The 23,562-nt window shown below is 42.9% G+C and overlaps 1 protein-coding gene across 6 annotated transcripts in view; it reads left to right on the top strand.

Moving 5' to 3' along the window:
* The window catches only part of LOC147009954 (uncharacterized), a 101,478-nt gene that overhangs the window by 42,105 nt on the left and 35,811 nt on the right, over positions 1–23,562 (top strand). For 2 of the 6 annotated variants that reach the window (XM_085863310.1, XM_085863311.1), the window contains exon 6: positions 21,017–21,633. The exons of the other annotated variants lie outside the window; for them this stretch is intronic. In XM_085863310.1, coding sequence (XP_085719436.1) covers positions 21,017–21,633 — 617 coding nt within the window. Of the gene's footprint in view, positions 1–21,016; positions 21,634–23,562 lie in introns of those variants that run through there. 6 annotated transcript variants of the gene reach the window in all.

Raw genomic sequence — 23,562 nt, 5'->3', positions numbered from 1 at the left:
CTCTCCCTCCTCAAAATCCTGGTGGCGTTTAATCAAATCTGTTTCTGGTGTATGTTCCCCCTCCATCCCCTCCCTTACCTCAAATGGCCGCACTGCTGATTCCACACGTGATAAAGCTGAATGTCTAAACTCGGTGTTTGCAGCTAAATCTTGTGTCCCAAACCCATCACTATCTCTACCCACTTTACCCAGTCGCACCCAACTGTCCCTGGACTCTGTATCCTTTTCTCCTGACAAGGTGGAGAGCTTGCTTTCAAACCTCGAGTCAGATTCTGCAACCGGTCCAGACGGCATCAGCCCACGTGTCCTCAAAGCCTGCTCTTCTGCTCTTGCTCACCCTCTCTCTGTTCTATTCACCCTCTCATTTTTCCAAGGTCATCTGCCATCTGCTTGGAAATCTGCTAACATCACTGCCCTGCATAAAAAAGGTGCAAAAACAGATCCCTGTAACTATAGAGCAATCAGTCTTCTCGTAATGATTAGCAAGGTTATGGAATCCCATCATCGCTTCAGACATGAAATCCTTCCTCTTCTCCAATGGCTTGATTTCCAATCATCAATTTGGTTTCAGACCAGGTCACTCTACCCTAGATATGCTGCTACTGCTCTCCCATCATTGGATGGAGGTCCTCAATGCCAGACAGGAAATCCGGGCCGTATCCCTGGACATATCACGTGCTTTTGACACAGTCTGGCACCCTGCCCTACTCACCAAACTCTCTTCCCATGGTATTCAAGGCCATCTCCACTCATGGCTCGCAGACTTCCTCTCCTGTCGCAGTCAACGTGTGGCCTAAATGGAGTTCTTTCATCCCCTCTTCCTGTGTGCAGGCTGGAGTTCCTCAAGGTAGCGTTCTGGGCCCTGTTCTTTTTCTGGTTTTCATCAATGATCTCTCGGACTCTCTGGAAAATCCTCTATTTCTCTTTGCCGATGACTCCACCCTCTGCCGTACCATCTGTCATCCCTCAGACCGGCAAGCAGCAGCTTCTTCGCTCACTGCAGATCTGGATAAAATCACAAACTGGTCCAACACGTGGAACATGTCTTTCAATCCAGACAAATCTCACACTCTCACTATGTCTCTTCGAAAGGACCGTTTACAAAACCCCCCATCCACTTTCTCAACAATCCTCTGGAAGAAGTCTTTTCTTTCAAGCTTCTGGGTCTCACTATCTGCCATGACCTTTCCTGGGAAAGTCACATTTCCAACCTTGCCTCAAAAGCCAGTCGCCGACTGGGAATCCTCCGTCGTGCAAAGTCCTTCCTCGGCCCTCTTGAGCTCCTGACCACTTACAAAGCTTTTGTCCGTAGCCTGATGGAGTACTCCTCTCCCCTCTGGGCTGGTGCTCCTGCCTCCCACCTTTCTCGACTTCACGCTGTCGAAACCAGGGCTTTTAAGATCATTGGCATCTCCCGCAATGAAGCTGAGTCTTTGGGCCTCTCACTCAATCACCGCAGGTTGGTCGGTGGTCTTTCTGTCTTCTACCGACTCCTCTCCAGCCTTGCCCCCCTGCTCTCTCTGTGATTTGTCCCAACCACATTTCCACAGGGCGCTCAAGGTCCGCCAACAACCCCCTTCTGGTAAAACTACCAAAATCACGAATCACTGCTCATCTTCACTCTTTCATTCCTCTTTTTCCCGCCTTTGGAATAAACTTCCTCACTCTATTCTTTCCCATTCTTCCCTCCAGGCTTTCAAAACAGCTGTTCACCACCACCTCTTATCTTCCCCCATCCAAATCCTCGATCTTTTCTACCCCGATAATCCACCCAAGCCCACTTCCTTCAATTCTCCTGCTTTCCTTCCTGAAAGTCCCTTTAATGTCCATCTTCCCCTCGCCATGTTCCCCGTCCCATCCCCATCCCTCTCCCTTCCACAGTTCACCTGTGTCTGTTCCCCAATGTTTTGTCCCTTCCACTCCCGCCCCTCTTGTCTCATGCCTCCTTGCTGTGAGTTGTGTGTTCGCTCTCATACGAGCCTCGACCAAGGTATACAAAAAAAAATATATATATATATATATATATATATATATATATATATATATATATATATATATATATATATATATATATATATACATACAGTCATGCGCCACTTAATGACGGGGTTACGTTCTGAGAAACGCGTCGTTAAGCGACGTCGTCGCGCGAACATCTTTTTTTTTTTTGTTTTCAAACATCGTACTTATACAAAACTACACATCTAGGCTATATGGTGTAGCCTATTGCTCCTCAGATACAAACCTGTACAGCATGTTACTGTACTGAATACTGTCGGCAATTGTAACACACATCCAAGAGAGACGGAAGACACGTTAGTTTTACCTTTGTGCTGTTCATGACGGCCATCGGTGTTGTTAGCTGTAGCTTACAATCTCCTCTCGCATCGATTATAGAAAGATGAATAAATAGCGTTTGGATTTTATAAATACGTAATCATTGCATCGATGTTATAATTTATAAATGAAGAAACGAGCTCCTGTCAATTGTGATATATATTTTTGGAACAGTGCGATTGTTTTAACAACATAAAAAGCTTCACCTACAATAAATTTGTGTTTTAATTTCGACTGTAACAACGATTTATTCGCGGAATTCTTCAATTCAAAGGTAATTTACTTGCTGGAAGGTAAACGTGCAAACAAACATTGGTTCAGTTTGAAAGCCGATTTCCTTGAATCCCGATTTAGCACGACCCTGCTTTTTTCGCGATGACATTTTATGGACCTCAAGGATCGCATTATAACAGGTCCACACTCGTTTATTATCATTATGAAGTATTATGTACTGTACAGCGTACATAATTGTATGTGCTATTTTTATACGACTTGCAGCGCTACGTCGGCTACATCACTCGGCGATAGGAATTTTTCAGCTAGATTTTTTTTTCTTTTTTTCTTTTTTCAGAGCTGGCAGATCCGTCGTATATGTGATCCGTCGTTGCCCGGAACGTCGTTAAGCAGCGCATGACTGTATGTATGTATGTATATATATATATATATATATATATATATATATATATATATATATATATATATATATATATATATATGTTCCCGAAATACAGCCAAAACGGTACACGATAGCGCAAAAATTTCCGGCCCACATTACTCATCATTCTCCTGTGGTGTACAGTATCAAGTTTCGTTCAAATCGGGCAACGAAAAAAATAATTAAAAAATCAATTCCCGATTCAGTCAAGTCCTCTTCTGGAGAATTTGATCAATGCAAACGACCTCAGCAGTGTAGTTCGCTGGAGCTATCTTTTTTTTTTCTTGAAATGATTTTTTTTTTCATCAACTGCTGTCACAACGGGAACCCAACGGGTTCACGGGTCGTCTAGTCATTATAAAACTCTGTTCCTTGATCGGTCCATAATTTATTTGGTTTCCTTTTGATTTTGTTTAACATCTTTTTTGAAGACATTCACAAGAATGATACCAGTTTTATTTTTCAAAAGTGACAACGCATGTCTGGACCTTATAAATGATGATTAAAGCAATCTTGTATCCCCTATCATTTAAAATTTGCCTATTTGAAATCAACTGTTTTCGATTATACTTTTGTTCTTTGAAACTTTTAATTATTGTTTGAGGTATGTAATTCATCAACTCATTCTATTTTTATTTGCTCTTCAGTCTTGACAACAGACTTTATTTATTTTTTTTTACAGGATTACCAAGCTCAAGTCTTAAATGAGCACTTATCATTTTTTTCTTATTACAACAAACATATTGTTATGTGGAAGGGGGAAGGGATCCATAGCTAGACTGTGGTAAGTCTAGTATGGTCCGTGTGTTCTGAATAGGTAAGATTGCCATGTAATAGGGATCTATCAGAGTGAGTCGTTTGCTACATGTAGCACTGAGGAGGCAGCATATGTAATTTATCGACAGAGTAGACAGATTAATGAATTAATTATGTATATGCAAAACTTCTTGTTTGTGGGCGGGCCAAGGTCAGGACTTCCCATCACAGAGGCACATGTCACATGTGCAAAAAGGCCATTTATGATCTATCTTGCCAGTGTGTGCCAGCCATGGCAGCACAATGGGCTGTGGAGCCCAGAGGAAAAGATGTACGTTTATTTTCATCGGCGCCACCTTTGGGGGCGGAACCGGAGAGTGAGACTCCACCCAGGAGGAAGAGAAAACGGAAGTCCACGAAAGAGGACAAGGGGAGGCTCATGAGAACTCAGTCCACAAGGAGAGGAACAGGAGATACTCGTGTAAGGGAAAATTCTGTGCACAAGAGTCGAGATTGGAGAATCTACCGGGGGGGAGTCCATGAAAGAGGACAAAGAGAGGCTTGTGAGGGCTCGAGAGTCCTCGAGGAGGAGAACTGACTCCACCAGGAGAGAATAGAGAGGCTCATGTGGAAAAAAAGAGGACGGATACCTCGCTTGGAGGAGAAGCCTCGTGTGGAATCGGCCCAAGATGGGATCACGCTGTGTTTTTAGAGGGCCAGGAGGACTCTGTCTAAAGGGGATCATGTGGCCTGGTTGAAGGCCGACTCATCGTTGGCCCTGCTCGTGACCATTTTACTTCGTCTGGGCACCATAGTTGCTGGGTACCATGATGCACCTGGTCTCTAAAACTGGCTGCATTGTGTTGAACTGCATCCACCCTGTGCAGTAAAGAAAAGGGAAGTCCCTCCTGCATTATTATCGTGTTGTAACAGTGTGATCAGTGGTACCTCGTGGGTTATGTTTTGTGATTTATTTCTCATTCATTGTACAGAGTGTAACAAAATTCTGGAATCAGACTTTTATTCTAGCAAATGTTCAAATTGTAATCCGTGGTGTGCTTTGCAGTTATCAACTCGGCGTTTCATTGGATGTCGGCGATGGAATTCTTAACAAGTTTCTCTCTGACTTAAACCTCCAGCATGTAAGAGGACCAGTTCATCTTTGTCTTGCATAATGTAATCTATTTCCATAGGTTCTATCCTGAAAAAACCCTCTGATTCCAGAATTTTGTTACACTGTATAGAAGTTTTTGTATTCCCATTCTCCTCTGTTTCTTTTGACTCGCTGGGTTTATTCCGTTTATCATAGCATCTTATTGACCTCTTCCCTGTGCTTTACAAGAAAAAATAAATCCTTTAAAAGGTAAGAAAGTGCGTTTCTGTCATCTGCTTTCCTTGTGTGATTGCCATAAATTTTGGCTCATTTGGGTGACCCCAGGGAACGGAACAGTAAAGTAACACTGAACGCGGTGCATTGAATGCCAGTTTGTCCATCTGTCCAGTGGCGGTGTTAATTGACATGGACATGACAATATATACCGACCTTTTCCCTTCCTGTGGATTTTGCATCAAGGATAAACTATTTAGGATTTTGCCATCTTTTTTTTCTGTATACAATGTAGGGGCTCGTATAAGAGCCAACACACAGGACATATAACAAAGGGAGCAAAAGATGAGGAGCAAGAGAGGGAAGCACAAAACAGTGGGGAACAGAGGCATCAGGAGATCTGTGGAAGGGTGATGGATTGGGTGGGGTACACAGGATAAACAAGATGGACACTACAGGGACTTTCAGGAAGGACAGTAGGGAATTTGTAGGAAGTGGGTTTGGGGTGGATTAACGGGGATAGAAAGATCAAGATTTTGGATGAGGGAAGATAAGAGATGGTGGTGAACAGCTGTTTTGAAGCCCTGGAGGGAGAAGTGGGATTGAAGAGAGTGTGGGAGTTTGTTCCAGAGGTGGGGAAAAAGAGGAATGAAAGAGTGAAGGTGAGCAGTGATTCTTGATTTTGGTAGTTTCACCAGAAGGGGATTGCTGGTGGATCTTGACCGCCCTGCAGAAATATGGGGGGGGGGGGGTGGGGACGACAAATCACAGACAGAATGGTGGGTGGGGTGATGCCGGAGAGGAGACGGTAGAAGACAGAAATGCCACCAACTTGACTGTGGCGAGAGAGTGAGAGACCCAAAGACTCAGGCTCATTGCAGGAGATACCAATGATTCTAAATGCCTTGGTTTCCGCAGCATGACGCCGAGAGAGGTGTAAGGTGGGAGCACCAACCCAGAGGGGAGAGCAGTAATCCATTTGGCTGCGGATGAAAGCTTTGTAAATGGTCAGGACCTCAGGTGTGCCAACTTTGCACGGTGCAGAATGAGACTGGCTTCGGAGGCCATCTTGGAAATATGGTTTTCCCAGGAAAGATCATGGCAGATGGTGAGACCAAAAGCTTGAATGAAATGACTTCTTCAAGAGGGTTGTTGACAAAGTAAATTTGGGGGTCCTTTCGGAGAGAAACAGTGGCAATCTGAGATGTGTCAGGATTGAAAGACATGCTCCAAGTGTTGGACTAGCTTGTGATTTTTATCCAGATCTGCAGAGAGTGAAGAGGCGACTGCTTGCCGATCTGAGGGTTGACGGATGGTACAACAGAGGGTGGGGTCATAATCAAAGAGATAAAGAGGATTTTCTAGAGTCGGAGAGATCATTGATGAAAACCAGAAAAAGCACAGGACCCAGAACACTGCCTCGAGGAACTCCAGCCTGGAGAGGAAGAAGTGATGAGAGAATTCCATTAAGGGCCACATGTTGGCTGCGACAGGAGAGGAAGTCTGCGAGCCATGTGTGGAGATTGTCTTGGATATCATGGGAAGAGAGTTTGGTGAGCAGGGCAGGGTGCCAGACCGTATCGAAAGCACGCGATGCGTCTTGGAAGATGGCTCTGATCTCGTGTCTGGCATTGAGGACCTCCATCCATTTTTGGGAAAACAGAAGCAACATGTCCAGGCTAGAGTGACCTGGTCTGAATCCAAATTGATGATTGGAAATCAAGCCATTGGAGAAAAGGAAGGATTTGATGTTGGAAGCGATAATGGATTCCATTACCTTTTTTATTTTTTTTGGATACCTTGTCGAAGCTCGTATGAGAGCTAACACACAACGCACATCAAGGGGGGCATGAGACAGGAGGAGAGAGAGTGAGTGGGAAGGACAAAATAGTGGGGAACAGAGAGATTTCGAGATCTGTGGAAGGGAGAGGGATGGGATGGGGAACATGGGGAATAGAAGATGGACATTACAGGGACTTTCAGGAAGGAAAGCAGGGAATTTGTAGGAGGTGGGCTTGGCTGGATTATCGGGGGTAGAAAAGATTGAGGATTTGGATGGGGGATGATAAGAGGTGGTGGTGAACAGCTTTTTTGCAGGCCTGGAGGGAAGAATGGGATTGAATAGAGTGAGGGAGTTTATTCCAAAGGCAGGAAAAAAGAGGAATGAAAGAGTGAAGATGAGCAGTGATTCGTGATTTTGGTAGTTTTACCAGAAGGGGGTTGTTGGCAGACCTTGAGCGCCCTGCGGAAATGTGGTGGGGACAAATCGCAGAGAGAGCAGGGGGGGAGCGAGGCTGGAGAGGAGACGGTAGAAGACAGAAAGACCACCAACCAACCTGCGGTGATTGAGTGAGAGGCCCAAAGACTCAGCCTCATTGCGGGAGATGCCAATGATCCGAAATGCCTTGGTTTCTACAGCGTGAAGCCGAGAAAGGTGGGAGGCAGGAGCACCAGCCCAGAGGGGAGAGCAGTACTCCATCAGGCTGCGGACAAAAGCTTTGTTAGTGGTCAGGAGCTCAGGTGGGCCGAGGAAGGACCTTGCACGATGGAGGATTCCCAGTCGGCGACTGGCTTTGGAGGCGAGGTTTGAAATGTGGCTTTCCCAGGGAAGGTCATGGCAGTTAGTGAGACCCAGAAGCTTGAAAGAAAGGACTTCTTCCAGAGGATTGTTGAGAAAGTGGATGGGGGGGGGTTCTAAACGGTCCTTTCGAAGAGACAAAGTGAGAGTGTGAGATTTGTCCGGGTTGAAAGAAATGTTCCAAGTGTTGGACCAGTTTGTGATTTTATCCAGATCAGCAGTGAGCGAAGAAGCTGCTGCTTGCCGGTCTGAGGGATGACCGATGGTACGGCAGAGGGTGGAGTCATCAGCAAAGAGATATAGAGGATTTTCCAGAGTCGGAGAGATCATTGATGAAAACCAGAAAAAGAACAGGGCCCAGAACGCTACCTTGAGGAACTCCAGCCTGGACAGGAAGGGGGGATGAAAGAACTCCATTTAGGGCCACACGTTGACTGCGACAGGAGAGGAAGTCTGCGAGCCATGAGTGGAGATGGCCTTGAATACCATGGGAAGAGAGTTTGGTGAGCAGGGCAGGGTGCCAGACTGTCAAAAGCACGTGATATATCCAGGGATACGGCTCGGATTTCCTGTCTGGCATTGAGGGCTTCCTTGCTGATTATTGGGAGAAGGCTGATTAGCCTGTCATTGCAGGTATCTGTTTTTGCACTTTTTTATGTAGAGCGGTAATGTTTGCTGAATTTCAAGCAGATGGCAGATGACCTTGAGTAAATGAGAGGGTGAATAGGACAGAGAGAGGGTGAGCAAGAGCAGCAGAGCAGGTTTTTAGGACACGAGGGCTGATGCCGTCTGGACCGGTTGCAGAATCTGAGTCAAGATTTGACAGCAAGTTCTCCACCTTGTCAGGAGAAAAGGACACAGAGTCCAGGAACAGCCGGGTGAGACTGGGTAAGGTGGGTAGAGAAAGCAATAGGTTTGGGACATAAGATTTAGAAGCAAACACAGAGTTTAGGCATTCATCCTTTTCACATGCAGTGTTAGCTGTGCAACCATTTGAGGCAAGGGAAGGGATGTATGGGGAACAACACCAGAAACAGACTTAACCAGACACCACCTGGATTTGGAGGAGGGAGACAGGTTTGAAAGTTCAGACTTGAGATTGGAAAGATGTTGTTTCCTGGCTCTCCTCAGAGTAGACACACACTTGTTCTGAGCTTTGTGGAAGGAAATGAGATTGCCTTCAGCAGGATTTGCCTTCCATGAGACGAAGGAAATTTGTTTAAAGGCAACTGAAGATGAGATGGGAAAAATCTGTGCGTGAGAGAGAGAGAGCAAATTTCTTTGAAAAAATTCCCAGGATGAGTTGATGTTGGTAAAGGCCCTGTCACACCTTGACGATTTACCCAGCGTATGCCAACGTATGAAAAATTTGTCTAAAATGCTGGCACACGTCGAATACGTATGGGTAAGTTTTGTATACGTTAAGAGCACGCTGGCATACGTCGTAGTACGCTGGCATACGTCGTCTTACGCCGAGCTCATCGACAAATTTTAACATGTTCAAAATTTTTCGACGTATGCCAGCGTATGACTCACACGTTCCGCATATGCTGGCCATAAGTTGTGGGCACGTTACGCGATCGTTGACACACGTCGACACATGTTACTTGTAAGTTACTCACAAGTCGAAACACGTCGAGGTAATGTTTAGCATACCCGAAACTTATTTCTAACCTATGAGTAACGTGGTGTAGGCACGTTACGCGATCGGTGACGCACGTCGACACACGTAACTTGTAAGTTACTCATAAGTCGAAACATGTCGAGGTAATGGTTAGCGTCAGTGTTCCAGACTCCCTGGTTTTTTTTGGGGGGGGGGGGGGTTTTCTTCGGTATGACAGTGATGTTGACACTTCGATTTCTAGTGCGGTTTTGATTTGAATCGTTGAGCGGCAGCCTATTAATTATATTATATTATATTATATTATATTATAACCGCACCAGAAATCGAAGTGTCAACATCACCGTCGTACCGAAGAAAAAAAAAAAAAACCAGGGAGTCTGGAACACTGATGCTAACCATTACCTCGACGTGTTTCGACTTATGAGTAACTTACAAGTAACGTGTGTTGACGTGTGTCAACGATCGCGTAACGTGCCTACAACTTATGGTCAGCATATGCGGAACGTGTGTCATACGTCGAAAAATTTTCAACATGCTGAAAATTTGTCGACTTACTTGGCGTACTATGACATATGCCAGCGTGCATCAGCGTGCTCTTAACGTATACAAAACTTACCCATAACGCGTTCGACGTGTACTAGCGTATTCGAAATTTTTCATACGTCAGCATATGCTGGCTAAAACGTCAAGGTGTGACAGCGGCTTGACACTTCGATGATTTGACAGTGCGGTTATGATTTGAATCGTCGAGCCGCAGCCTATTAATAGCCTACGCCACTTGATCGTCGGCGATACGCTGCCGCACGCTATGCATAAGTAAGACTATCGTTGGGCATAGGTTGTGAACGCCGACAACATGCTCAGCGTTCATTGATATAAGTTATCTATATGTTATCGAAACGTTCTGTGTACGTTACTAATACATTATGCATATGTCCAACTCATTATGAATACGTCCAAAACTGGAAAAAAAAACACCAATAATTCAGTGTACGCCAGCGTTTTACATACATTTTGATACCTTGCCATACGCTGGCTAAAACGTCAAGGTGTGACAGGGCCCTTAGAGTAGAAATGGGAGACCAGTCGAGAAGTCTGATTGCTGCTTGAAGTCCCTGCCAGTCAGCCTGAGTGAAATGCCATACTCGTCGGTGCTGAGGTGGTTCTTTTATAACGACCAGAGAGATGACCACTTTAACAAGCATATGGTCAGATTTTATGGAGCAGAAGAAGAACAGTAGACCTTTTATGGGAAATTGGTCAAAATCAAATCCAGCAGAGATGGAGTACCATTGGCTGAGAACCGGGTCAGGAAAGTGACAGATTGTGTCAGTCCCAATGAGTCGCAGAAAACCTTTGCTGAAGTGCCAAGGCAGGTGAGAGAGGTCCCCACACCCAGCCAACTGGCATGATGGTAATTCAAGTCACCATATACGAGGAAGAGAGAGTTGGGATGAGAGGATAGAAGTTGGTCCATGTTTTTGGCGATGGAGACGTAAATGGAGTCATCATTGTTTGGTGGACAGTACAACATGTATGTATATATACATATACATATATATATATATATATATATATATATACATACATATATATATATATATATATATATATATATATATATACATACATATATATATATATATACATATATATATATATATATATATATATATATATATATATATATAAACAAGAGGTGGGCATGGAGGGGAAGCCAGAGCCAGAGTTATTCCTGGGGGTGTGGAGGAGTGAGGGCAGTGCATGGAGAGTGAGGAATAAAGTTTTTGATAAAGAGAGCAGCTCCACCACTAGGACGAGGCTCAGGTCTATCATACCAGAGGAGGGAGTAACCAGGGAGAGAAACTAAGAAATTAGAGTTTTCTTGAAAAAGGAAAGTTTCTGTTAAGAAGATTGTGTCTGGTTTGTCAGTGGCAACCTGCATAGAGAGATCAGTCAGGTTGGAGCGAAGGCCTCAGATGTTTGAGGTCCACACTGTTAAGGAAGAGGGAGAGAGGAGGCTTTAGGTGCAGGGGAAGGGAGGGGGAGTGTAGGACAACGGAGGAGATGTGGAGGTAGGGAGAGTTGTTGACAGTGTGTAGGAGATTGCAGAAGAGCTAGGGGAGAGGGTTGGTTGGGGAGGAGGACAAAGGGCTAGGTGATGAAGGGATGAGTCGCAGTGGGGAGTAATAAGAGTGGGAAAAGGGAAGTCGGAGATGGGAGGAGGTGGGGGAATGAGTTGGAAGAGAGAGGGTGGGGGAAGGAGGCAGCTTTATGGATTTGAGTAGGGGCAGCTTTGAGAAGGGGGGAGGGGGAGGGGTGAGGGGAGAATTGAGGGAGAAGGGTCATGGGGGAGAATTGAGGGAGAAGGGTCAGGGTTGAGATTTTGAGAAGGGTGAGGGGAAGCTTGGAGGGGGGAGAGAGAAGTTTGCTTTGAAGAGGGAGGAGGTGGTTGATTTGAGAGGGAGGGATGAGAGGGAAGCTTTGAGGGAGAGGGGAGACTATGAGTGCAGACATGGTCATGGGGGAGAAGGGAAGGATGAGACAGGGTAGTGGTATTGTGAAGATGGAAGTGGGCAGGAGGAGGAACAAAAATTGAGGGGTGGGAAGAGAGGGAGGTGTGATGAGATTTGATGGGGTGGGAAGAGGGGGAAGCAGCTCTGAGAAAGGTGAGTGGGGAGGGAGATTAGAAAGGGAGGGAGAAATTTGAAGGGGAGGGGTGAGGGGGAGATTTAGAGGAGAATGGTGAGAGGGGAGAATTGAGGGAGAAATGTCTGGGGGAAGCTTTTGAGAAAGGTGAGGCGGAAGCTTGGGGGGGGAGGGGGGGAGTGATGTTTGCCTTGAAGAGGGAGGAGGCGGGTGAATTGAGATGGAGGGATAACCAGAGATGAGGAGAGCAAGCATGATCATGGGGGGAGGAGAGACAAGGGAGGGGTGGGGAGCGAGGAAACATGAGACTGGGTAGAAGTATGGTAAAGCTGGGAGCGGGTGGGGGAGGAACAAGATTTATGGGGGGTGGGAAGAGGCGGAGTAGGGGCAGCTTTGAGTAGGGTGAGCTGTATGATGAGAGGAAAGAGAGAGCATGTTTGAGATATTGAGGAGTGTAGTGAATGAGATGGTGAAATACTTGTTAGGTTGGAACAGAGCCCACAGATGTTTGAAAACCACACGGTTTGGGATGCCAGAGTGGGAGCTGTTATTAAAGCTGAGGGCAATGGGGAGGAGCGAAGAGAGACGGTAGGATGGGGGGCAAGATGGGAGGCGTAAGGAGGGGGTATAACGGGAGGAGTAAGGAGGAGGTAGATTTAAGGTGGGATGAATTTGCCCTGAAGTTGGAAAAAAAAAATGATTGGAAGATGAACAATCATTGCAAAATGGGATTTTTTTCTTTTTAGGTGAGAAATTCCTTTAAATATATTGGAGGATGGATGGAGTTCAGAAGAATTGAGAGAATGAAGGAAGGAAGCGTTGTAACAGATGGAATTTTTCGACATGGGATGGAGGAAAGGTCAAAAATAACTCAGGTGTTAGAAGAAGAAGAAGGCAGAGAGAGGAAGTCAAAACATTTTAAGAGACTTTTTTTTTAGGATAAGGGAACGGGGGGGGGGGGGCAGAGTAAAGGAAGAGTTTCAAGGGGAAAAAAATCGTGAAGGTGAGTGGTGAATACCTTCATGTTCAAAGTGGGATTGGAAATGTGGAAGGCAAAGAAGAAGGAAGAGGAAGAGTCCGTGGAGGAAGTCATGTGGTTACGGGAGGGAAAGAAGAGAAGAGAAAATACTCTTATTTTATTTTTCTTTTATTTTTTATATTTTAAGACATTCAACAGAGGGTATAGTTAGGAGGAATTGAGGGAGTGATGGAGGGACTGTGAGAAAAACTGAAGGTGATAAGGAGAAAATACAACACACAGATTGTGCACATAGACGGGAAGAAGGGTAGGCTTCAAGGAAACCCGATATGAAAAGACGACGGATTCTCACCAATTAGCACAAATTTTAACATAAGACCACACAGAAAAACACAAAACTCTCACAAAACTAGAAACACACGGTAAACACAGAGATAATAGAACAGTAAAAACGTGACAAAAACGACCGGAAAATTCACCTTTGAGAAAGTTGGCAGAGACACTGAAGAGGAAGTGCCACTTTCGCTCAAGAATCGGAACCAGTTTTATGTTTTTTATCCTACGTCTTACTGTTACCATAATCGATAGCGTGTTTCATACAAATTTCATTAACCCTGTTTTTAGGTCTGCCGCATGATTTTGGTTTCCCATTTCCCTCAAATTTCTTGTATACATTTGATCCAGGACTAAAAGAATATCCAGAGAGATGCAATTCTCTGTTACGTGTTGTGTTGGGTGGCATTCCCTGTACTGGCTTGATGGTGAAGCAAATGTTTTAGGTGCCCAATCCTATAAGCAGCAATGTAAAGCTGCCTGTATGTAATGCCCACACTCCAACACATTACACACAAACACGTATAAAGCCACACAACAACACGTAAAACAAAACCACACATCAGCCACAACACACATGCCACCACATCACATACCACAGGTGTAAAGCCACACAATGACATGCAACACACACCAACACCAATAAGCTACACACCTACATGTTTAAAGGCCTTACCTTGGCTCTTATCTGTTGTTATTGCCAAAGTGACCCAGACAGGCAACTGAAGTCAGCTACTCAAAGGGATAGTCTCCATCAGAAGGCTGAAGGGTTATCCATCGGATGAGAGCAATCCTGCTTACATGTTCACCAGAAGAGATTTTGCACTCCAGTAGTCGGGTATTGTGTGCCTTTATGAAGATCAGTCTTGTACGATTGCACAGGTGTTGGTTTGGGTTAATATTCCAATAAACAGTCAGCATCATGCTGACACATTTGCTGGTTCTTTGAGCTCTCTACAGCTCTGACTTAACATGATCGCTTCATAATACTTGTTTTCTTGCCAATATTTTGTTTCTTTGGAGGCATGTTTTTTTTCATCTAATGAGAAAACATTTGCAGCACAAACAGGATAATTTCTGCCGACACTGTCCGAGCCTGCGGACACTGTCCCAGCCCTGAACCATGAATGTGCCCAAATTTGGCTTTAAAAGCCGAGCCAGAAAATAATGTTTTCATACACAGAATTGTTAATGTTAATAAAAATAAATAAAAAACATACAGAATTGTTTCTGTTAAAAGTATGAGAACTCACTCACATTAATGTGAAAACATAAATTGAAGGTAACCATCCCAGCTTTCTTATAAAGATTTACTGCACACCCAGAGTACAACTACCCAGTTTTAAGTCACTCCATCCAGCAGTTTAGGAGTGCATACAGAGACAGACAGTATTATACAAAGCTAATGAGATATACAGTATTATAATTTTCTTGCAGATAATTGATGTATTTTGTTTTACTGGAGACATCTGCTCTCTACGAAAGTGGCCAGGGGGAATCATGTTATTATCCTTATTATTATTGCAAATTATTATTATTATTGTTAATATTATAGAGAGAGGCAATGAAAATGCATACCAATTTAAAATTGACATTTATTTCACAGCATGTGAAAAGGATCAAAATAGAAGTAATAAAACATGCATGATGGATGTCTGTTTTGGGTGTTTGATTGTGTTCGAGTCCGGTTTGTTGCTTGTTTATGGACGTTTGCGTCTGAACGCAACCATATAGAAAGTCTTGGAAATGATGAGTAGTTGTTAAAAAAAAAACATGCTGCATGTGCATCATGTGTATCCATGCCTTATAAAAGCACAGTTTGACTGAATTGTGAGGCTGTCAATTAAAACGCCATGTCTAACGAATGATCAGAGGAACCAAGCCATCAGTATGCTGAATAGTGGAATCGGTCAAGAAAGAGTTGCTCGACACTTTCATGTCTACCAGTCAACAGATTCTAGGCTACAGAATCGATACAGAGACACAGGAAGGGTCAGTGGCCGAGCTTGTCCAAGTGCACAACGTGTGACGTCAGCAAGACAAGACCGATACATCATCGTCAGTCACCTTCGCAACCACTTCAGGACAGCATGAGAAATGGCCAGAACCACCACTGGAACAAGGGGCTGACTCATCAGTGACAAATGTTGACTCATCAACACCGACTTGCACAACAACAATGGACAGCAGCCAGTGGTAATTTGGGTGGGAGACAGTGGGCAAACATCATCTTTTCCGATGAATCGAGGTTCAACATCAGTTTTTCAGGTGGATGTCTTCACGTGTACCGTCGGCAAGGACACCATTTCGCTCAGGGCTGCATTATTGAGAGATCATTTTTGAGGTGGCAGTGTTATGGTATGGGGAGCAATCATCAAATGAACACTCCAGCAAATATTGTTGAGCTTACTGCAGCCTTATAATTCCATTGGACAGCAATACCACAAGCTCTGATCTGCTGCCTGTGTTTATCCATGTACCATAGACTTCAAGCTTGCATCGCCACCCAAGGGGGATCACACTCGATATTGACTTTATCCCCGCATAGTTTGACATTTTTGTGACATCACGCACACATCCAAATTTTCCCGTCTCTGTGCAGATTCTGTGTCAAAGTGTCCCGTCTCTTCTGATGGAGACTATCCCGTCTCTGGACTGTTCCTGACAAATCTCATGTGATTACATTCATTGATCCTTTTTCACATGTTATGAAATAAATGTTAATTTTAATTTGTTATGCATTTTCATTGCCTCTCAGTATAATAGTATTAATAATAATATTATAAAATCCAAGCAAGAGATCCTGATATTGTACAGTACACTGTTTTGCTTCTTTGTATTCCTGCCCTTGCTGTTGTTCCACAATACATTATACGAACCTGACTTGGCTTCCGCGTGGATTATGTTTGCTCATGATGGTTTCATCTTATGGCTCTATCCTGTTTGACTGATTGAAGAGATAAGATCGCATCAAGTGACTTGGTTGCTCAGCCAAAGATCAAGAACTGCCATGTAACTGCCTATTGGTAATGGCACTCGCCCGGCCCAAGGACTTCAATCTGTACGGTAATGCGGCTCTGGACGTGGGATCCGACAAGAAGTCACTGAGGCGGGGGACTGTCGTGGTCATTTTAACCCAGCTCCTCAGATTCCAACCGAGCAACCGGGATGGTCTGGTGACCCTCACAGTATATTTTGCATTATAAGATTACGAGACTTATGTATGATAAATGTTTCCGAATTTCAAATTCAAAACTAAAAAATTGAAACCTTGGATGGCCGATGGGTTCCTAAAATCAATCAAGTTCAGAAAGTTTCCATTTCATATCTTGGATGCATTCCAAGAAAGTGTGACGTTAATCAGATGAGATATTCCTGTAGACGTAATGTTATAATGTGGGGATGCATTCCCAGGGCACGTTTTCTGTCACCTAAACACAACGTTAACCTCACTTAACAACATATTAGAGACTAATATTAAACAAATCAATAAAGAACACAAATTAAATACACAAATGGATAATTAAATGAACAGATACAGGGTACTCACCAAAATGTAGCAGTGAGATGGCTTGGCGGGACGGGGGAGGTGGCAGTGTGGAGTAAAGGGATAACAGGGAGGAAGAGGCAGGCCTGCCTGCCTCATCAACTGAATATGTCTCTTTGGAGGTTGAGAGCATTGGTGGCGGAAAGTCGATGCTTGACGTTGGAGTTGATGCCCTGGGTTCTGTTGGTGTTTGAGGCTTGAAGAAGCTGTTAATGCTAGTCTGATGTGCATGCGTTTTTTTGATTTATACATTTACTTGTAGCACCAGCAACTTTCTTCTATTACTCTCTTAAATCCTAATATTAAAGACTTGTTTGGGAGAATAGCCACTCTCCCCAATAATCCTCTTGAGCGTCCTGGGAAACTTCTCGACAGTTGTGCTGGTTTGCACGCAACTTGAAATTATTGAACCAACCAGAGCTTTCCTTAAAATCATCACTCTCTGCACCCTCCCCTCCTTCACCTGCCTCAATCCCTCACGTTGTTTTCGGTCACACTGAGCAACTTAGCCTTTTCTTGAAAGAGAGACTTGAGGAGTGTCATGGGAAACTCCTCAGCAACAGCCACGTTTGCATTGGTGGCCTCGCCAGCCAAATGAATATTGTGCAGGTTGGCACACCACTTGAAATTACTGAATCAGCCAGAACTTACTTTAAAATCATCACTCTCTGCATCTTCACCTGCCTCCACCTCCTCACATTGTTTTCGGTCATGTCAGAGCGACTTAGCCTTTTTTTGAATGAGACAAATTTCGAGGTGCATTTCGCTGACTTTGGTCCTCCATCCACATGGTCAACACGTGCTTCATGTTCTTCAAAATGCCTGCTCTACTACTGATACATAATTAGCTATTAGGAGTAACATTTTGGGCAGAATCCTTTAGCTTTTCACTGTTCTTCACAATTGTTCTCACTGGGGTTGGAGGCAAGCCAAGCATGCGGCTAATGTCCACCGCACACTCACCTCACTCATTGCACTTAACATCCATTTTTCACATTCATACTGATGGAATGATGGGACCTCTGGGCTTGAGTACTTTCAGGATGCTTTCCAGACATGGTAAAGGGTTTCTTGAAAGCTAGGAGCAAAAAAAAGTCCACAAAATGTACTTTATATCGAACCGATCATGAGGGAAAAAACACGTGCGACTGAGGCTGATCCAAGTTACCACTATCCCTAATCAATGGGATGTGGCATAGCTGAATGGGCATGGTGTTGGCTGGCTGGGGTGTGGATTATGCTCCACAAACTGATAATTATATGGTACATATTAAAAAACAACATAAAATCGGCTTTGGCACAACTTGTAATGAACGAGGTTCCTAAATTTGTTGGCGAGATTCTAGCGAAAGGATGCTATTTGGCATGACGTATATCGGTGAGTTATTGTATACAAATAGGTTGTATAAAAAAAATTCCTCCATAAACCTTCAATTGTTAATGAATCCAAATTAAAACAATTTTGAAATAGACTTAATTTGTTCATTAGCGAAATAAAACAAAATTGTTATAAAGAGAAGTTCTCCCAGTGTAATTCAAATATTAAAGATACCTGGTCCTTCATCAATTAATTGATTCATATGACAAAAAGAAACATGAAGATTTGAATGTCATAAATTAATTGCAATAGAGAAACAACAATCACTGACAAAAATTTATATTGCTTTTGATGAGTTTTTGAAATTTTTTTTACGAGATTAAATCCTTCGCGAGAGAGCTCAATTCCATCAAGTCAAGATGATTTTCACTTATATAAATCACTCTTACTTGAATTCTCTGTATTTTTGCCCCACAACTGAATTGGAGGTCTGTGATATTGTTTTATTCTTCTAAAAATAATAAGGCCCTTGGTCAAGATGAGCTGAGTCTGAAAGTAATTAAATCAGTTATTGTGCACATTAATAAGCCATTCTGTCATATCTTTAATTTACCTTTAAACAAAGGCATTTCCCCAAACAAATTTAAAGTTGCTAAGGTCATGCTGATTTTTTTTTAAGTGGGGACAAAAGAGAACTGACAAATTACAGGCTTTTCCATAATCAGTTCTCCCAATCTTTTCCAAAATACTGGAGAGAATTGTTTATGCAGTTATTTCAATTTCTTGATAAACATAACATTATTTCCCAGTCACAATACGGATGCCGTAAAGGTTAGTCAATGTCTATGAGTTTGATTGATCTTACTAATCAAATAATCGATGCATTTGAAAATCATTCTCATGCCAGAGGCATTTTTGTTGATTTATCGAAAGCCTTTGACACTTAATAATGAAATATTGTTATCCAAGTTATACTATTATGGAATCAAGGGTGTTTACGTATAACTGGTTTTCTAGCTATCTTAGCCATCATTCTCAATGTCCTCTCTGTAAGAGTTTAAGCAAGTCACCTGTAGCATTCCCCAAAGATATTTACGTGGTTCATTAGAGTTTATTACCTCTGCCCATCAAAGGTGGACAGAAGTTACGTTTTCACTCTTATCTGTCTGTTTGTGTGCAGGTTATCTCAAAAAATTGTGGACGGATTCGCATGAAATTTTGTGGACAGGTTGGTGTGTGAGAAGGACAAATTGACTTGATTTTGTTGAAGATCTGGATACTATGATTTTTAAAGTTATTCTTCACCATTGAGAGATCGGTTAAAAAACGATAAATAGCATGATATTTCAAAAGGTTATGGACGGATTCTGAGAAAACTTTGTGGACACGGGTGTGTAACAAGAACAAATTTATTTGAGTTTGGTGAAGATCCAGATCCGAATATGGATCGGAGAATTTTTTTTTTTTTAAAGTGATTCTTCACCATTGAGGGATGGGGCCAAATCGATATACAGTATAGCATGATATTTCAAAAATTTATTGGCCACAATATGTTTTACTGGATCAGGCATTGTGTGGTGGAGGTATACAAAAGACACTCTACTGAGTGCCCTTGCAGTTTTGTCTGTTAATGACATTCATAAATCAACTGAATTGCTCTCTTTTCTTTTATATGCCAATGACAAAATATTTTGTATTGTGATAAAATTTTGATTCTTTATTTAATATTATAAATGAGAATCTCTTAAAAGTGTGCCATTGGTTCAAAGCTAATAGGTTGTCTGTTAACTCAAATATATGCAAATTACTTTACATTGTCTTTAGTCAAAAATTCAAATGCACTGAATTGACAACTGCAAATGTATGTATCAATTTTGATCCAATTTTGAGAGTTTAAGAGACCACGTTTCTTGGTGTATATATCAATTCTAAACTTTCTTTGAAATATATTCAGGAAATCTCAAATAAAGTCGCAAAATATATTGGCATAATCTATAGATTTTATTATTTGCTTCCTAATACAATACTTGTATTACTTTATTGTTCACTTGTACTTCCATATTTTTCATATTGTAATTCAGTGTGGGGAAATAAAATTAATTCTAAATAAATTGGTAGCATTGAAGAACAAAATTCTTCAATTCATATACAGAGAACCTCCAAGAACTTGCATAAACCAATTATTTAATCATTTAAATCTCTTGCCATTTATGTGATGTCACATCACATCAGCAAAGTATTTTTTTTGTATAAATGTATAAATAGACAACTTCCTTTTAAATTTTGTGATGTTATTTAATTATGCAATTCACAAGTACTTATACCAGATTTGCCACTGATATTCATTCTCCGAAACCCAACCCTTGCTTTTGAGCATAATATTAGTTTCTCTGGCCCTAAACTGTGGAATGATCTGCCAGATAAGATAAAAAATTCCAATCATTGAATAATTTTTCATTCAAACCTTATAAATATTTTGTCTTGTGATAACGTACATACCATATGTCCTTTGAGAAATCTATTGTATATTTGTCTATTGAATTATCACACTGGTGCCTTTCATCGATCCATTGATCTACTGATCCATCCATTCACTTTGTTAAACTGTTTTCCCATGAATACGTTTCTTTCATTTATACCATGGTTTATATCTGTTCTGTAATTCAATGTTATTTCATAGTTTGTTTTGAATATCACTTGTATGTGTAAAGGTGTTACTGCTGCAAACGATGCTTTTTAGGATTCAGCCTGCTTCAGCCATTTAAATGTTTTTTGTCCACAATGTTGCTTTTGTTTAAGGAAATAAATGTTGTTTTGATGAATGCAATTACCCCTGAAAAGTTTATTACCTATATTTGCATGCAATTCTGTGGCTTCTTTTTCACTACTGACGATATAGTTTCCTCATTTCAGTGAACACAGCAATGGAGGGTAAGAAGCGGAAAGTTGATTCTGAGAATCGTCAGTTCAACAAGGAATGGGAGGAGAAGTTCTTCTTTGTGGAGCATAATGGCAAAGTTCTCTGCCTGATCTGCAAGAAGACAGTGGCATTGCCTAAGAAGGGAAATGTGGAGCGCCACTACTCGACATGCCACGGCTCGATGTACAATAGCGTCTTGGGTGAAGCACGCAGGGAGATGATATCACAACTGAAGAAGACCCTCCAGAATCAACAGTTATTCGTCAAGAAGATGACAAGCAACACGAAGGCAGTAACACATGCAAGCTATGAAATTAGCACGATCATAGCCAAGAAGTTGAAGCTGTTTTCCGATGGAGAGTACATCAAGGAGTGCATCGCCAAGTTTGTGGAAACGTGCTGCCCTGACAAGAGGGGCCTGGTGGAGAAACACCCCCGAGTGACAGTACTGTTACTCACCGTGTTGAATCATTGGCCAAAGATGTTCACCTGCAGCTCAAGGACACGATCGCTGGATTTGAGTACTTTTCTCATACTCTGGATGGCAGCAAGGACATCACCGATGTTGAACAGCTGGCGATTTATGTCAGAGGCGTGGACAAGGATCTAAAAGTCACTGAGGAGATGTTGGAACTACGTGCCATTCATGCCAGTGCAAAGGGTGAGGATGTGTTCAGGGAATTCCTTGCTGCATTCAATGCTCCCGGGTTGGTGCCTGAAAAGCTTTTTGGTATAGCTACTGACGGTGCCCCAAACATGCTTGTTCCATGCATCGGGCTCCGGGGCCACGTTGAAAGATGGCTTGAGAGCTTGGAGCTGCCCACAGTGATATGGTACCATTGCATTATTCACCAGGAGGCACTATGTGCGAAAACACTCCGTATGAATCACGTTATGGACGTTGTGGTGTCAACTGTTAACTTCATTAGGGCACGTGGGATTAATCATCACGAATTCAAGAAAATGTTGGACGTGGTGGAAGCAGAGTATGGTGACGTTCTGTACTTCACAGTTCACTGGCTCAGCCGTGGGGCTGTGCTCCATCGGTTCTCTGATATGATGACCAATATATCAGCATTCATGGAGGCCAAGCAGCACCCAGTCACAGAGCTGGAGGATCCAGATTGGCTTCGTGATCTAGCATTCCTGGTGGACATTACCACACACCTTAACATTCTCAACTGCAGTCTGCAGAGGCATGATATGTTGGTGCATCAGCTCTACAGCACAGTGTGTGCATTCATCATCAAGCTCCGGCTGTGGAAGTGTCAGCTAAGCGAGAACAATTTCACACACTTTAAGGAGTTAAGCAAGCATACCAATACCGATGGATCAAAGTATGCTGCTATCATTAATGATCTGGAGGGTGAGTTCAACTTCAAGTTTAGTGAGTTCAAAAAACAAGAGCAGAACATGGAGATTTTCGCGCAGCCCTTCAGTGTCGATATAATGATGGCACCTGATCATCTGCAGATGGAGCTGGTTGAGCTGCAAGCAAATATGGATCTGAAAGGACGGTTTCAGATGTCATCGATTCTGGAATTCTACCAGAAGTTGCCTGCCTCGTCCTTTCCTGAGCTTCGCAAGCACGCATGCAAGTTCATCAGCCTTTTTGGCAGTACATACATCTGTGAGTCAACATTCTCGAGTATGAAGTATGCCAAGAGCAAATACCGGTCCCGCCTCACAGGTCCTCATCTTGAACAATGCCTCCGTCTGGGTAACTCTAGGTTCGTACCCCGTGTTGACAAGATTGTGGACAGGCAAAAGCGTCTGCACTGCTCACATACACTGCACTACCCTGACCATTCATAATTTGTCTTGCTATCATTATTATATTTTGATTAACTATTTGTTTTATTCATTCCCACAAATGAAGGTTGGCACATCATCATGGCATGTAGTCGAGATGATGAGGTGATGTGGTGACTGTAGGGTACTGTTGTGTATCAATTATATTCAGTTGTTGCTGTAATAATCATGCTTAACAACCCAAATTGCCAGAGAGAAGAATGTTAGTGGGGATGGGGAGCAAACAGATAAACTTTTATGCAAGAACATTATTAATGGGTGGTGCACACAGAATGTAGCTTTTACTTGTTTAAAATGTCTTTGGTTGTGTGGCCTGTGAGGTGCTCAGGGATTTCGGTTCTGGCTCATGAGCAAACATATTTGAGAACCACTATCAAACCACAAAGAAGCTGCACTTCCACATGCTTGCCTCCAACAGCAAGGAGATAATGAAAGCTCTTCCAGATGAGATGGAAGCGAAAGATCTTAAGAGCCCGCATCTCAACCTTGAAGTGCTGGCGACACAAATATCCCAAGAGGTATACTGGTCCCTCAAACAGGACAACTTCACTTTCCAAGTAAGCCTGCAGGACAAACCATTTTCACAGCGGAGAGACCTATCAGTCACGAGCTCAATTTACGAGCCAATGGACCTCGCAGCCCCCGTGACCATCGAGAGTAAAGTCGTACTCCTGAGCTGATGGTTCAGATGAGAAAGGAACTGAATGTCCCATGCGACATGGGACAG

The sequence above is a fragment of the Eptatretus burgeri genome, chromosome 17, assembly GCF_056783735.1.
Source record: "Eptatretus burgeri isolate ZD-2024b chromosome 17, Ebu_testis_v1, whole genome shotgun sequence".
In the NCBI taxonomy this organism is placed as follows: domain Eukaryota; kingdom Metazoa; phylum Chordata; class Myxini; order Myxiniformes; family Myxinidae; genus Eptatretus; species Eptatretus burgeri.
This window is presented reverse-complemented; position numbering and strand designations above follow the sequence as displayed.